The following is a 15,339-nucleotide window of genomic DNA, read 5'->3' on the forward strand; positions in this document are numbered from 1 at the left end:
GTCATTTCTTTGTGATGAGAACTTTCAGACTCCTCTTAGCTATTTTGAAGTCGATGGCACATTATTGTTAACTATAGTCACTCTGCTGTGCAGTAGAACACCAGAACTTATTCCTCCTACCTAACTGTAACTCTGTGCTTGTTGACCAACCTCTTATTCTCCCTACTTCCTGTCACCCTCTCCCCTCTGCACTGTTCTATTCTCTACTTTTGTAAGATCAACTTTTTTAGATTCCACACGTGAGTGAGCTCATGCAGTATTTGTCCTTCTGTGCTTGGCTTATTTTACTTAACATCATGTCCTCTAGGTTCATCTGTGTTGTTGCAAATGACAGGATTTCATTCTTTTTTATGGCTGAATAGTATTCTCTTGCGTATATATATCATGTTTTAAAAATCCATTCATCTGTTGATGGACACCTAGGCTGATTCTGTATCTTGGCTGTTGTGAGTAGTGATGGGAACGTGGATGTCTTTTTGATGTTCTGGTTTCCTTTGCTGGGAATAAATACCCAGTAGTGGGGTTCCTGGATCATATGGTAGTTCTGTTTTTAATTTTTTGAGAAATCTCCATATTGTTGTCCATAGTGGCTGTACTAGTTCACATTTTCACCAACAGTGTACAGGAGTTCCCTTTTCTCCACATTCTTGCCAACATTTACTTTCTTTCATCTTTTTGATAGTAGCCATTCTAACTGGGGTGAGGTGGTATCTCATTGTGGTTTTGATTTGCATTTTCCTGATGATTAGTGATGTTGAGCATCATTATATATATATGAAATAATACACCTGTTGTGCATCTTCTTTTGAGAAATGTATGTTCAGGTCTTTTGCCCATTTTTTTTAACTTTATTAAAATACTGAGTTTTATTTCACATTTATTTCACATATTTTTGTCTCCCCACCATTTCCATGTCTGACCACCAGTACTATTATGTCCTGTCGTAACATTCCATACATACCTAAAGCCAAGCAAAGGGTGAAGTTCCATCTTTAAAAACGAAACAGGCATTTTGGACAACACAGCCTTGGCGATGGAACCTGGACAACATTTATCAAATACGGTAGGGAAAGTTCTCACTCTGTGTTATAAAAAGGACAACTAGATATCAACTGTTGCAGAAATGAAATAAGATGGAAAATTTTAAACATATTGTTGAAACTATTTGCTTGAAGAGACTTCCTCCACTACCAGAGATCTTGAATAGCCTCCTGGTCAGTCATCCGGAAGCAATTCTTCACATAATTGATGAATTTGGCTTCCACTTTGGGAAGAGAACCACCTTTTTCTATGCTTGCTTGCATTTTTGCTTTAGTGTTTTCTACAGAACTTTTGATATTTTAGGACTTTTTTTCCTGTTTTTTGAAGGATTCTTGTCCTTTTGATCTTGGTGTTGATGGCATTGAGTCTTTTCCATTCTGATTTGACTTTTGTGCATTTTTTTTGGCTGGAGTATCTTGTATAGATTTCTTTACTGGCGCTTTTCCTTCAGTTTCCTCATCATCAAAATCATCATCATCATCTTCATCAGCCGCAGGTTTTACTTTTTTCTCTGGGACTTTGCTACCACCTCCAGGGGCAGATCGCCTTCCAGATATACTTAAGAATTTCACATCCTCCTCTTCATCTTCTGGCTCTGCATCTTCCTCCACAGCTACTAAGTGCTGTCCACTAATATGTACTGGCTTTGAGCCACACTTCAACTGTAAGACCACCGGTGATATTATTTCAAAGCCGCTAAGGGAAATCATTGGCTGTACAGACATTTTAAAGTTGACAGTGTTACTTTAATTGGACTGCCTTCAACATTGTGCCTCTGCTTCAACAGTGTGCAGTTAGTTCATCCTTTGCACCAGCCCCTGAGCTGACTGTTCTTAAAGATAACTGGTGCTCATTTTCATGAATATCCACCTTAAAGTGATGATCTTTGTTGGCCTTTAGTTCACAACCTAAGAGATTGTTCTGGGGCCTCAGAGGGCTCATGTCCATGTCCATCGAATCTTCCATGGGGTGGTGGCGTGTACTTAGGTGGGAGAGAAGGCAGATAGAGATAAATGACCCCTGCTCCAGAGAATAGCCACGCAGAGTGGAATCACACCCTTTTGCTCATTTTAAATTGGATTTTTAGTTTTTTGCTATTGAATTGTTTGAGCACCTTATATATTCTAGATATTAACCCTTTATCAGATCATAGTTTGCATTTATTTTCTCCCATTCTGTAGGTTTTCTCTTCACTTTTTGATTGTGTTCTTTGCTATACAGAAGCTGTTTAGTTTGATGCAATCCCATTTGTCTATTTTTGCTTTTTGTTGCCTGTGTTTTTGAGGTCATATACAAAAAAATCCTTGCCCAGACCAGTGTCATGAAGTGTTTCCCTTCTCTTTTTTTCTGGTAGTTTCATACTTATGGGACTTTCATTTAAGTCTTTTATCCATTTTGATTTGATTTTTGTATGTGGTGAGAGTTGGGGAACTGGTTTCATTTTTCTGCATGTGATTATCCAGTTTTCCTAGCACCATTTATTAAAGAGATTGTCCTTTCTCTAAGATGTGTTCGTGGTGCTTTTGTTGAAAATCACTTGACTTTAAATGTGTGGATTTATTTCTGGATTTTCTGTTCTGTTCCGTTGGTCTGTGTGTCTGTTTTTATGTGAGGACCATGCTGTTCTGTTTATAGCTTTGTAGTGTATTTTGAAGTCAGGTAATGCCTTCACACTTTATCTTTTTTTTTTCCACGTAATGTATTACTGGTTTTTTTCCAGTTCCATAGATGCTAGTATGTGAACATAATTTACCAATCCCCAGTTGATAGACATTTAGGTTGTTTACAGTTTTGTATTATCACAATGATGCAGTGGAGTTGGTTTGCACATAAATCATTTTGCACACATATAGATATTTTTATAGAATAAATAAAATACTTATGGGGGTTGCTGGCTCAAAACACACGTGCATTTGAATTGAATTATTTTAAGGAATTGCATTTTATTATAAACACTTTTTAAAAATAGGAAATACATTTACATGGTACAAAATTCACAAAGAACAGAGGAATAAATGGTGAAAAGTGAATCTCCTAAGCTTTGCCGTTGAAAATGACTAGATCATTATGATAGATTGTATTATTGGTCCAAATATCTGCTACATCTCCTATGGAGTATTCCCTTTTCTCCTAGCCACTCAGTTCCCCGTCCCTGAGACAGTCACTGTTTTCAACTTATTGTGAAGCTAAGTTTGGGCTATGGCCTAGGAAAATTGGAATGACTGAGGAACTAAAGGTTACAGCAAGGATACGGAGCAGGTTTTTCTGTTTTGTTAGATTTATATAGTACCTTTTCTTGGGAAAAAACAACATGCAAAAGCACCAAATACTTAATAATTTTGAAATTCTACAAACTATAGGTAGAACCTAGATGATATATATATATTTTTTACTAGAGTTCTGTAAAAAAAAAAAAAAAAAAAAAAGAGCTATGAATACAAGCTCTTCTTAAGTACAGTTTTTATTAGTACTGTTATTGGTGGAGTTCTTCCTACTTTTGTCCTTTAGCCAGAAGCCCAGATTGGGTGATCCTTAAAAAGTGGAGAACTCAGATGGATTTCAGCTATGTTTTAGTGATCTCCCTCAGTGACAGGCCGCTGCCTCTTGACGTCAGCGCTACACCTGCTTTTTCAGTAGCTTTACATTTCCACCTCTCAGCAATCATAAGCATGCCGTAGAAGTCTGAATCACAGATTCAGTCTTCTAGTATTGAGGTGACTAGCTTTATGGACAGGTTTGTTTTTATGGACATTATTTTTCACTACTGCTAAGAGATTGGCTATGTCTGTTTGAAGTTGGATAATATGTTTTGTTCTGTTTATGTGTCATGACTGGTTTGCTGAGCTTGAAGTTCAGGACACAGATTTTTATTTGTTTCCTTGAACAAATTATGTGGCCTCTTTGTTTCCTCATCTGTGTATTCTTGATGATGATGTTACCTTCCTTATAGGTTTCGTTTTGAGGATTAAATGGGATAATGCATATAAGGCACTCAGCACAGTTCCTGGCACTTAGTAAGGTGCTCATTGACTCTTAGGTATTATTCTTATAGTTCTGTTTTTGTATTTGTGTTGATTGGGGTGGTTGGTAGTATTTTGTGTGGGTATTTAATACAAGATAAACTTTTTAGTTTTTAATAGCAAAAACCCTACATTATCTACAATGCTTTGTTTCTTACAGTCATTTTCTAAACTTTATTTTTAACTGCTTTTAAACTAATAGAAAAGTTGCAAAAAACAATACAGAATTCCCTTATACTCTTTACTCCGCTGCTAGTACAAAGATGGAAAGCAGGACATTAACACTTGGACAGTAGTAGTAACTGGACTATAGATCTTATTTAAATCTCATCAGTTTTCCTACTAAGGTTCTTTTTTAGTTCTAGGATCCTACATTGCTTTTAGTTGTTATATCTCCCTAGATCTTTTCCAGGTGGTGTGAATTCCTCAGTATGTCTTCATCTTTCATGAACTTGACACTTTAAAATAATGGGATTTACTTTGTAGAATGTTCCTCAGTTTGGGTTTATGTCATGTTTTCTCATGATTAGGAGGAGCTTATGTGTTTTTGGCAAGAATACTACAGAAATGATATTGTATCCTCAGCGCATCATTTCAAGGGTTCGTAACGTTGGTATGTTTTGTCGCAGGTAATAGCAACTTTGGTCACTTGGTTAAGGTTCCAACTTTTGCCTATGAAGCTACCGCCTTTCCCTTTTTAGTTGATATGTATCTTGGGGGACATATTTTCATACTGCAAATATTCTGCTTTTCTTCCAACTCTCACCTACTAAGTTTAGCATCCACCTCGGTGGATCTTGTCTGCAGCAATGATGATTTTCTTTTCTCCTCTTTCCCTCTATCTTTATTAAATGTAATATTCTGTAAGGAAGAACTGTGCTTTCTTCCTCATTTATTTGTTAGATTATTTGCGTGTATCAATATGGATTCATAGATACTTATTTTTTTCTATGTGTTAAAGCCCAATACTGTCATTATTTATCGTGTTGCTCGAATTGTTTCATCTTTGAACATTAGGAGCTCCTTCATTTTGGCTCCTGTTTTCTTTCTAAAGGCTTTCATTTTTTTGACCACTTCCTTACTTTCTAGTACTACAAGATGTTTCAGGCTTGTCTTATATTTTTCCTACACAAGCCCTGGTTCCTTTTATTGGAGAATGATGTTTAGAAATCATGATCTGGGACTGGGCGTGGTGAATCATGCCTGTAATCCCAGCACTTTGGGAGGCCAAGGTGGGTAGATCACCTGAGGTCAGGAGTTCGAGACCAGCCTGGCTAACATGGCAAAACCCCATCTCTACTAAAAATACAAAAAATTAGCCAGACGTAGTGGTGCATACCTGTAATCCCAGCTACTAGGGAGGCTGAGGCAGGAGAATCGCTTAAATCCAGGAGGCGGAGGTTGCAGTGAGCTGAGATCATGCCATTGTACTCCAGCTTGGGCAACACAGCGAGACTCCATCTCAAAAACAAACAAACAAACAAAAAAACCAAAAAAATGCCGGGCGCAGTGGCTCACTCCTGTAATCCCAGCACTTTGGGAGGCCGAATCGGGCAGATCACGAGGTCAGGAGATCGAGACCATCCTGGCTAACATGGTGAAACCCCGTCTCTACTAAAAATACAAAAAATTAGCTGGGCGTGGTGGCGGGCGCCTGTAGTCCCAGCTACTTGGGAGGCTGAGGCAGGAGAAATGACATGAACCCAGGAGGTGGAGCTTGCAGTGAGCCAAGATCGCGCCACTGCACTCCAGCCTGGGCGACAGAGTGAGACTCCGTCTCAAAAAAAAAAAAAAAAAAAGAAAGAAAAAAAGAAATCATGATCTGGATGCTAGAGTGCTCATTGCTACTGAGATGTCATTGCTGAGTCTCAGCAGACTTAGGAAATATATGTATGAATATTAAGCAATACATTGTAAAAAATCTAGCTATCTGTATCTGTCTATCCATCTATATCTTAAACACCATGAGTTTATGCAGATGCTTCTGATTCCAGTCTAATACCATAGGGCTCCTTTGAGCCTTTCTTTATTTATAACTTCTCTGCAACGAGAAGCTTAGTCCTTATTATCTACAGTATATTTATGGATTCATTAAAATAGTTTCAGAATTGCTAACTCATAACCTTGTTTGGATATTTACTAACTATATTACAGCATTTATGTCCAGTTCTGTCTTTAGCCTTACAACATCCAGTCAAGATATATTTTTCCATCATTACTTAGGTTAGTTCTTCTCCACCCCCTGCAGTGTGGTTATGTTATTCATTTGTAGTATAGAAAGGGTCATCTGTTAGTGTTTGTCTTTCCTTTAGGTTTCCCTCCACATCCTGGTTGGTTTTATTTGTCTTTTGGGTATTTAAAAAGTATGGGAAACATGCATGGCTATGGTTCTGAGAGTCAGAGCTACACAAAAAGATCTATTGAGAGCATTGACACGCCCTCTTTATCCCTGTTACCTTGCCTCCATTTCCCCTTCTTTCTACGACTTTCCCACCCATTCCCTGTAGACAACCATTTTCTTAGTATCTATATTATCCTTCCTTTATTTCTTTTGAACACATGAGCAGATACATGCAATAACTTTTAGAATCTTTTTTCTAGTGTTGAAGTAATATATGTTCATTGTAAAACAATTAGATGTTAGAAAAACATGTAACTGATAACCACTGTTATCCATGTTGGATTTTAAGTGCATATAATCAAATAAATACATAGATATTAAATAAGTACATAACTCAGATAAATACACTTAAGCAATTTTTTTTTTAATTTTAATTTTTATTTATTTATTTTTTTTGAGACAGAATCTTTTTCTGTCACCCAGGCTGGAGTGGAGTGGCACAGTCTTGGCTCACTGCAGCCTCCACCTCCCAGGTTCAAGTGATTCTCCTGCTTCAGCCTTCTGAGTAGTTGGGATTACAGGCACGTGCCACCACACCCACCTATATTTTTATATTTTTGGTAGAGACTGGGTTTCACTATGTTGGCCAGGCTGGTCTTGAACTCCTGACTTCAAGTGATCTGCCTGCCTCGGCCTCCCAAAGTGCTGGGATTACAGGTATGAGTTACCGTTCCTGATCAATCAAATTTTATATATGTGTACTAATATAATGTAATGGTATATAGTCATATATATAAAATCCAGTTGTTGTATTTAATATGACTGAAATGTGTTGTATGGTTGATATTTATATTGAACCATCTCTATATGTGCTTAAAGATTCTTTTTTCTACAGATTTAGCACTGTTTTGAGTGACCTATGGATAATTTTTTGTTCCTTGAGGCATCTGTAGAACATGGTGATTTTCCAGGACTGGGGTGTCAGAATGCTGGAATTGTGCCTTAGTTCTTCTGTTGATCAGCGTTGATGTGAACTTAATTACCTAACATTACCAAGCCTCAGATTCTCCATCTGTAAAATAATTCCCAAAGTTCTGCTGGGACAATAACCGTGCTTTTTCCTTTCTTAGTGACTTTAACACAATATGGGAGCATCTTGGGGGAGACTGTTCTGGAAAAGTGGTGTCGTATGTATACTTATATGTGATTTTGTTTGTAGTACCTTGCAGAAGCCGGCTGGACAGCCGAAGGAAGAGTGGTAGGAGTGACCCAGCCTCGGAGGGTGGCTGCTGTTACAGTGAGTTTCTTTTTGTATTGGAAAGATTCTATCTGTGTTGTCTACATTTGTGATTTGTTTACATTTCCTAAAGGCTTTAAATGAATAGAAGTTGCTCCTTAAGAATGTAGGTCTTCAGTTTTTGTGGTTTATTTTTATTTTTATTTTTATTTTTTTCCCGAGACAGAGTCTCACTCTGTCACCCAGGCTGGAGTGCAATGGAGGGATCTCAACTCACTGCAACCTTTGCCTTCCGGGTTCAAGCAATTCTCCTGCCTCAGCCTCCCGAGTAGCTGGGATTACAGGCATGTGCCACCACGCCCGGCTAATTTTTTTTGTAATTTTAGTAGAGACGGGGTTTCACCATGTTGGCCAGGCTGGTCTCAAACTCCTGACCTTGTGATCTGCCCGCCTTGGCCTCCCAAAGTGCTGGGATTACAGACATGAGCCACCGTGCCTGGCCAGGTCTTCAGTTTTAAAACAATTATGATTTGAATATTTTTGTTAAATTGATCCTGCACATTATGAACATTTTAAGTAATAAAGTGCTGAGGAAATAAAAAAACAAAATATTTTTTAAGCCCCAAATTTCACCATCCAACATAAACAATGTGAACATTTGTGAACATCATTCCAAGTTTCTCTTAAAGGTGAAGATGAATGGTTAACTGGCTGGATAGAAATAATTTTATTAAAATGAGATCATATTTAATATTTATTTTTTATTGAATTTAACAAAATAGGGAACTTTAGTGAAATAGGAGTAGCGACTGTACTTTGGATAAATGTTCACCCCAAAATAATTTATTAAAGCTTGAAAAGTAAGAAGAGTACAAAAAACCTCAGGATGTTACCTATATTTCAAATTATACCTTGTAGTTTCCTGTTATGAAAGAAGAGAAAATTAGCATGTATTCTTCTTTCCACCTTTGCTTTCTCCATTTGTCGTAGATACAGTCCTGTTATTTTCATTTCAATATTTATAATGTACATGTTCTTAATCATAATTCTCACAGGTGTTTAACCTTAATTCTAGCTTAAATGGATTCAGTACTCATCATTAGTTATTTTCCATGATTTTGCCAACCTTTAATTGCTTATTTTGCTTTTATTTCTTGTATTGGCTGAATTTTATCATTCAGCTTTTTTTTTTTTTTTTTTTTTTAAATATGCTTGAGAATGTTCAGTTGTGGTTTTTGTTGATACAAAATTCTTGATTCACGCTGTCCCTGCGAACTGTGCAGACTTTGCTCACTGCCTTTTGGCAATTGAGGATCACTGTGTAGAAGTCGGAGCCACCATAAGTTTTTCGTTGATAGTATGTTTAAATTCTTTTGTCGTTTTTGAATTAGCTCTGAGAGATTGGATGTGGTGGCTAATGCCTGTATTCCCAGCACATTGGGAGGCTGAGGCAAGAGGATTGCTTGAGCCTAGGAGTTTGAGAACAGCCTGGGCAACATAGCAAGACCCTGTCTCTACAAAACAATTTTTAAAAAAATTAGCTGGGCATGCTGGCACCTGCCTGTGGTCCCAGCTACTTGGGAGGCTGAGGCAGGAGGATCGCTTGAGCCCAGGAGTTTTAAGGCTGCAGTGAGTTGTACTCCAACCTTTACCCTATCTCCAAAAGCTTATAGAAAAGGAAGGAAGTAGGGCCTTTAGTTTGCAGTCTTTACCTGGACAAGAAATTAATTCTGTTTCCTCAAGTTATTTTTGTTCTGTACTGAGTTTTAATTATTGTGTCGTCATTTTGCCTAAAGTTCATTTTCACCAATGGTGTTCAATTAAGAAGTTATGGGCCGGGTGCGGTGGCTCAAGCCTGTAATCCCAGCACTTTGGGAGGCCGAGACGGGCGGATTACGAGGTCAGGAGATCGAGACCATCCTGGCTAACACTGTGAAACCCCGTCTCCACTAAAAAATACAAGAAACTAGCCGGGCGAGGTGGCGGGCGCCTGTAGTCCCAGCTACTCGGGAGACTGAGGCAGGAGAATGGCGTGAACCCGGGAGGCGGAGCTTGCAGTGAGCTGAGATCCGGCCACTGCACTCCAGCCCCGGCGACAGAGCAAGACTCCGTCTCAGAAAAAAAAAAAAAAAGAAGTTATACAGTTTTACAAGTTGTGTGTGTGTGTTGTGTTTTTGTATGAAAATGGTGGTAACAGTTTGGAAACTAAGTTGCAAATGCTGGAGTTAATCTTTTTTGTCACTAAAAGATGACTCAGTTACCTAAAAATTGGAGCAATCTTTCCTGTTTGTGGTTTGGAATCCCAGCTCTTAATCAGTTTGCATTTTAGTTCCAAATTTGTAGCCATGGATAACGTCCATGAAACCACAGCTTTCTCTTGAAAGAGCAAAGAGCATGTAATATTAATAGAGCTGTCAAGTTTGAAATGCTACATCTCAGAAAGTACTTTATGTGCAGACTAAAATCTGCAAACAATCTCAGAGCCTAAAAACAGATTGTATAAGCTGTTGCTTGATCTCTGTGAGAGGCAATTAGTAATGAGGATGCTTGTTGAACTCATGTGGCCTGGGTTTGACTTCAAGACCAGGTCTTCCCTGACCAATGATTTCAGAATAAGCTCTAACACCTGTCTTATTTCAATTTCTTCAGTTGTAAATACAACAGTGTCTTGTCTGCCTCATGGGCTGTGTGTATATTTAATGAGATACAAATTTGTGAAAGCTTAGAGCACAGTACTTGCCAGTAGTAGGTGCTCAGTGATTTTTTTTTTTTTTTTTTTTTTTTTTGGTCTTTTTACCTCCCTTTCCTTTTGGTCTGTCAAAAAGATAGTATTTGTCCAGTCTAGTTGATGAGGTTATTGGGGGCAGAACTAAAGTGATAGGGATAAAAATCTGTTAAAAAACCAATAGAATATAACCTTGTGTGATTATAAATAACAAAGATTTAAAAATAGAGTTTGAAAATAAAAATACATACTTTTTTTTTTTTTTTTTTTTTTGAGGCGGAGTCTTGCTCTGTCGCCCAGGCTGGAGTGCAGTGGCCAGATCTCAGCTCACTGCAAGCTCCGCCTCCCGGGTTCCCGCCATTCTCCTGCCTCAGCCTCCCAAGTAGCTGGGACTACAGGCGCCCGCCTCGTCACCCGGCTAGTTTTTTGTATTTTTAGTAGAGACGGGGTTTCACTGTGTTCGCCAGGATGGTCTCGATCTCCTGACCTTGTGATCCGCCCGTCTCGGCCTCCCAAAGTGCTGGGATTACAGGCTTGAGCCACCGCGCCCGGCGAAAATACATACTTTTTATAGCAGATGTATTCAAACAGTGAAGGAGTAAGAATAAACAGGTTTGGCTTTTACCTTGTAGACTCATAAAATGATTATATTTTTACAGAGATTCGTTAATTTATGCTCATTTTTTAAAATTTAACATTTTTGTGGGTACATTGTAGGTGTATATATTTATGTATGCTCATTCTTATAAGCCTATTTTCTCCATCAGTTCCTAGTATCTCTATGCACACATTCTCTACCTGTACCATATTCTGAGATTTATAATATAATGATGTGTAGGGCTGAAATTGGAACAATAACAATAACAAGTCTGTCCTGGTGAAATGCTGGTCATTGGGAAATACAACCAACCAGAGGTAGAGCAGTGTAGGATAACTTTCTGGTTTCATCAGATGTTTTGAAAGCCTACATGGTATAGACCAGCTGCCGGATGATTGATTTGGTTTTGGCTTCCCCAGTCTGTAATTTCAAGTCACCAGGCAGAGCTGCTTCTGATCCTCATCTGCTCTTCAGTGTCTTAAACACTGATGGGCAGGAAACGCCTGGGTGTGCCTGGCTCAGAAGCTGAGTGCAGAGAGCCTCTGCCTTCCTGAACCTGGGGCTGCTAGGGTGGAAAGGCTGGAGCAGTAAGCTCTGCCTCAGGACACCTCCTGTGCCAGCCACGTTCTAAAGTCAGCACCTGGGAACTGCGTGGGTGCTGGGGAGGTTGTCTCACCTGTGAAAGAGGGAGACTGAACTCCTTCCTTCTGTGGGGATTGGTGTGCTGGGTCCCTGGGAAACCTATTAATATTGCTTCCCTTTGGTTCTTTTCATTTAGGTAGTTTATGTGGTGGGAATACTAAACTTTCTTTTCCTTCTTTTTTTTTTGTCAACACAGCCTCTCTTTGTCACCCAGGCTGGAGTGCAGTGGGGTGATCTCAGCTCGTTGCAACCTCCACCTCCTGGGTTCAGGCGTCTCCTGCCTCAGCCTCCTGCGAGTAGCTGGGATTACAGGCGCGTGCCACCATGCCCAACTAACTTTTTGTATTTTTGGTAGAGATGGGGTTTCACCATGTTGGCTAAGTCTGGTCTTGAACTCCTGACCTCAGGTGATTTGCCTGCCTCGACCTCTCAAATTGCTGAGATTATAGGTGTGAACCACTGTATCCGGTCCTATTTTCTTTTAAATTAAACTAAATGATATTCATTATTGCTTTTCTACTTTTATGCTTATTCATTCTTTTAAATATTTTCTATTAATAAGTTAACTTTTGAATAGCCTTCTTGAGGGGAATGCAGAGATCTTGCTGTTGGATTCATTTTTCTCTTTCCTGCATTCACTTTTTATTTGTTATGTTTTGATGGGTGAAATTTTGTCTATAGTTTATGGTCTTCATAATGTATTACATATTTTGTCTTTCACTTTATTATGCTACCTTGGATTTTTTATTAATCTTCTCATCCACTCATCTGCCCTCTTTATTTTAAACCCGAGTTCTAGTCTGTATTTCCCCTCTCAGTGGCTTTGGCAGCTGGAACACAGTTGTGAACTGTTTCACGTATCTCACTCTTGAAACTTACCTTTTTGCCTTCAATGAGAAAATGAAACTGACCTGGCATTGAATATGGTAATTCCTGTTCTGCCCTCATGGTCCAGGGGGATGGGTTTTCTTTTCGAGTGTGGAGATGAAACACTGTCTCTGGTTGGTGTACCCTTTCTTTAGGAACAGGGTGAATCTTGTCATTTCTTTTACTTTCCTTTTTGCTTTGGCCACCAAATTTAGAGCTGAATTTGTGGCTCAACTTGAATAACTTTGGCATATCTATGTTTAACATTTTCTCATTGGCTTTGATCTTTTGAAATTTTTTCTGCAATTTTTTGGATCTTGATCTCTAACGTTTTAATGTGATTTTGTTTTTCATTGTATATGTTCTTGTAAGTTGCCCCAAGACCTTTATAGAATGGAGTGAGATATATAAGTTAATAATTGGCTGGGCATGGTGGCTCACACTTGTAATCCCAGCACTTTGAGAGACTGAGGTGGGCAAATTCTTTGAGGTCAGGAGTTCGAGACCAGCCTGGCCAACATGGCGAAACCCTGTCTTCACTAAAAATACAAAAATTAGCTGGGCCTGTTGGTGCTTGCCTGTAATCCCAGCTACTTAGGAGGTTGAGGCAGGTGGATTGCTTGAACCTGGGAGGTGGAGGTTGCAGTGAGCCGAGATTGTGCCACTGCACTCCAGCATGGGTGACAGAGTGAGACTCCGTCTCAATAATAATAATAATAATTGCAAAAGTTATTATGCTTGTTCTCTAATAACTTGTCTTTCATTTTTCATTGTGTTCACATACTATTTAAAATATAAATGACCTTTAGATTTTCCATAGTATGTGCTCTGTGCAGTAATTTCTATGTCTCTATTTTCAGCATGATCTTTCTTCCCAAAGGTTGCAGGGAGAGTAGCTGAAGAAAGGGGTGCAGTGCTGGGCCACGAGGTGGGCTACTGCATCCGCTTTGATGACTGCACCGACCAACTGGCCACGAGAATTAAGGTAAAGTGCTCAAGCTGCTTTTCCTAGTGGAAATAAGGAAGAAGATTATTTTGGGAGAATTAAAAACATGTAGCCCTTGCTGCTGTACAGGACATTGATACCATGGCAGAAAGTGAAGAAAATTATCCTGACATTCAGAGACTTTAGTCAGCTGGGAGACACAGAGCTGTTTCTTTCTTTTTTTTTTGAGACGGAGTCTTGCTCTGTCACTTAGGCTGGAGTGCAGTGGCGCGATCTCAGCTCACTGCAAGCTCCGCCTCCTGGGTTCATGCCATTCTCCTGCCTCAGCCTCCCAAGTAGCTGGGACTACAGGCAACTGCCACCACGCCCGGCTAATTTTTTTTTTTCTATTTTTAGTAGAGACGGGGTTTCACCGTGTTAGCCAGGATGGTCTCGATCTCCTGACCTCGCGATCCGCCCACCTTGGCCTCCCAAAGTGCTGGGATTACAGGCGTGAGCCACCGCACCCGGCGGCACAGGACTCTTTCAAAGGGTCCTGCAATCTTAGCCCAGAAAGGAGATTGGAAGTAAGGTTTAGTCCTTGGTTCCACAGATGAAGAGGTTAAGGGCTTGGAAGGTTGAATGACTTGCCTGATATTATATGCTAATCAGTGATAGGACCAAGACTCAAAGCTGTCTTTTCTTATGTGTATTTTATTGTATTTTCACTGACTCAAATAGCTATCGAAATATAGAAACAAGCCTGTAAAAGACTTGAAAATAGAGACCAAGTAGTATAAGTTGATGAAGTGTAGAATTCATGAATGTTGTTTCACTAATTAGTAATTTTCCATTTACATATGAAAATGGATTTTATATGTGTGTTCTTTGGCCTCCTTGCTAATATTAAAATAATTAATATCAATAGTAATCAGTGTATAATCAACTCAACAGGGTGTCTGCCTACTACCTACCACTGTGCTAGAATCAAAGTCTAATTAGACAGTGCTGTAAAACAGTGAATGAAAATAATCTGATGAAATGAAAATTGGTTATTAGAATCTCAGTTACCTCTTAATTTGCAACAGAGGAAAAATTGAAAATCAGATGAACTGAATGACCAATGTAGTGATTTATAAAAATATAGACCTTACTTTCCGGATTACTATATTTTGTTAACATTCATTTTGCTAGGTGAAGGGAATATTTTTCTGTACCATCAAATATATTTGAACTAGCTAAATTTTCAGTGGTTTGCATAACCATAAAAACCTTTGAGCCATCCATAAAAACCTTTTGTATTCCATTTGGTCACAATTTCAAGGTGCTCAGTTCTTGACTGGTGATTTGTCATTGGTGGCAAGTTCTCACTTTCGCTCTTACATATGTATGTGGCAGCTAGTACCAGGTCCAAGAAAAATGTGATGGTAATGCATCCTGCTCTTAAAACAAAAAAAGCAAAAAACACTAAGATACAGCACGCAAGGGAGATGGTTTAACCTGAAAACAAATGCAGTACGTTAAGAAGGCTGTTACTATATGTTTCTGAAGCATTATAGATTCATTAATCTTAAATAATATTTGCTGACTTTTCTTGAGCACTACTCTGTCCTAGGTCCTATGCTAAATGCTTTACATGTACAGTCAGTCCTCTGCATCCTGTGGGTTCTACATCTGTGGATTCAACCAACCTTGATTTACTAATATTAAGAAATAAAAATAAGAAATAATGTAAATTTTAAAAAATACAGTATAACAACTATTTACATAACATTTACATTGTTTTAGGCATTCTAAATAATCTAGAGATGATTTAAAGTATATGGGAGGGTATGCATAGGTTACATACAAATAGTATGCCATTGTATATAGTGGACTTGAGCATCTGCAGATTTTGGTGTGGGCTGAGGGGGTCGGTCTCTAGAACCAACCCCCAAGGATAC

General features: G+C 38.8%; 1 protein-coding gene and 1 pseudogene across 3 annotated transcripts in view; one reads left to right on the plus strand and one right to left on the minus strand.

Annotated features, from left to right (window-relative positions):
* The window catches only part of DHX35 (DEAH-box helicase 35), a 79,886-nt gene that overhangs the window by 15,095 nt on the left and 49,452 nt on the right, over window positions 1-15,339 (plus strand). For all 3 annotated transcript variants that reach the window (XR_747036.2, XR_004052795.1, XM_010355357.2), the window contains exons 4-5: window positions 7,622-7,699; window positions 13,352-13,456. Coding sequence is in view for 1 of the 3 variants with exons in the window: in XM_010355357.2 (XP_010353659.1) it covers window positions 7,622-7,699; window positions 13,352-13,456 (183 nt within the window). In the remaining 2 variants the exon portion in view is untranslated. The remainder of the gene's footprint in view (window positions 1-7,621; window positions 7,700-13,351; window positions 13,457-15,339) is intronic.
* On the minus strand, window positions 1,109-2,007 carry LOC104655838 (annotated as a pseudogene).

Source organism: Rhinopithecus roxellana, chromosome 13, assembly GCF_007565055.1.
Source record: "Rhinopithecus roxellana isolate Shanxi Qingling chromosome 13, ASM756505v1, whole genome shotgun sequence".
Classification (NCBI taxonomy): Eukaryota; Metazoa; Chordata; class Mammalia; order Primates; family Cercopithecidae; genus Rhinopithecus; species Rhinopithecus roxellana.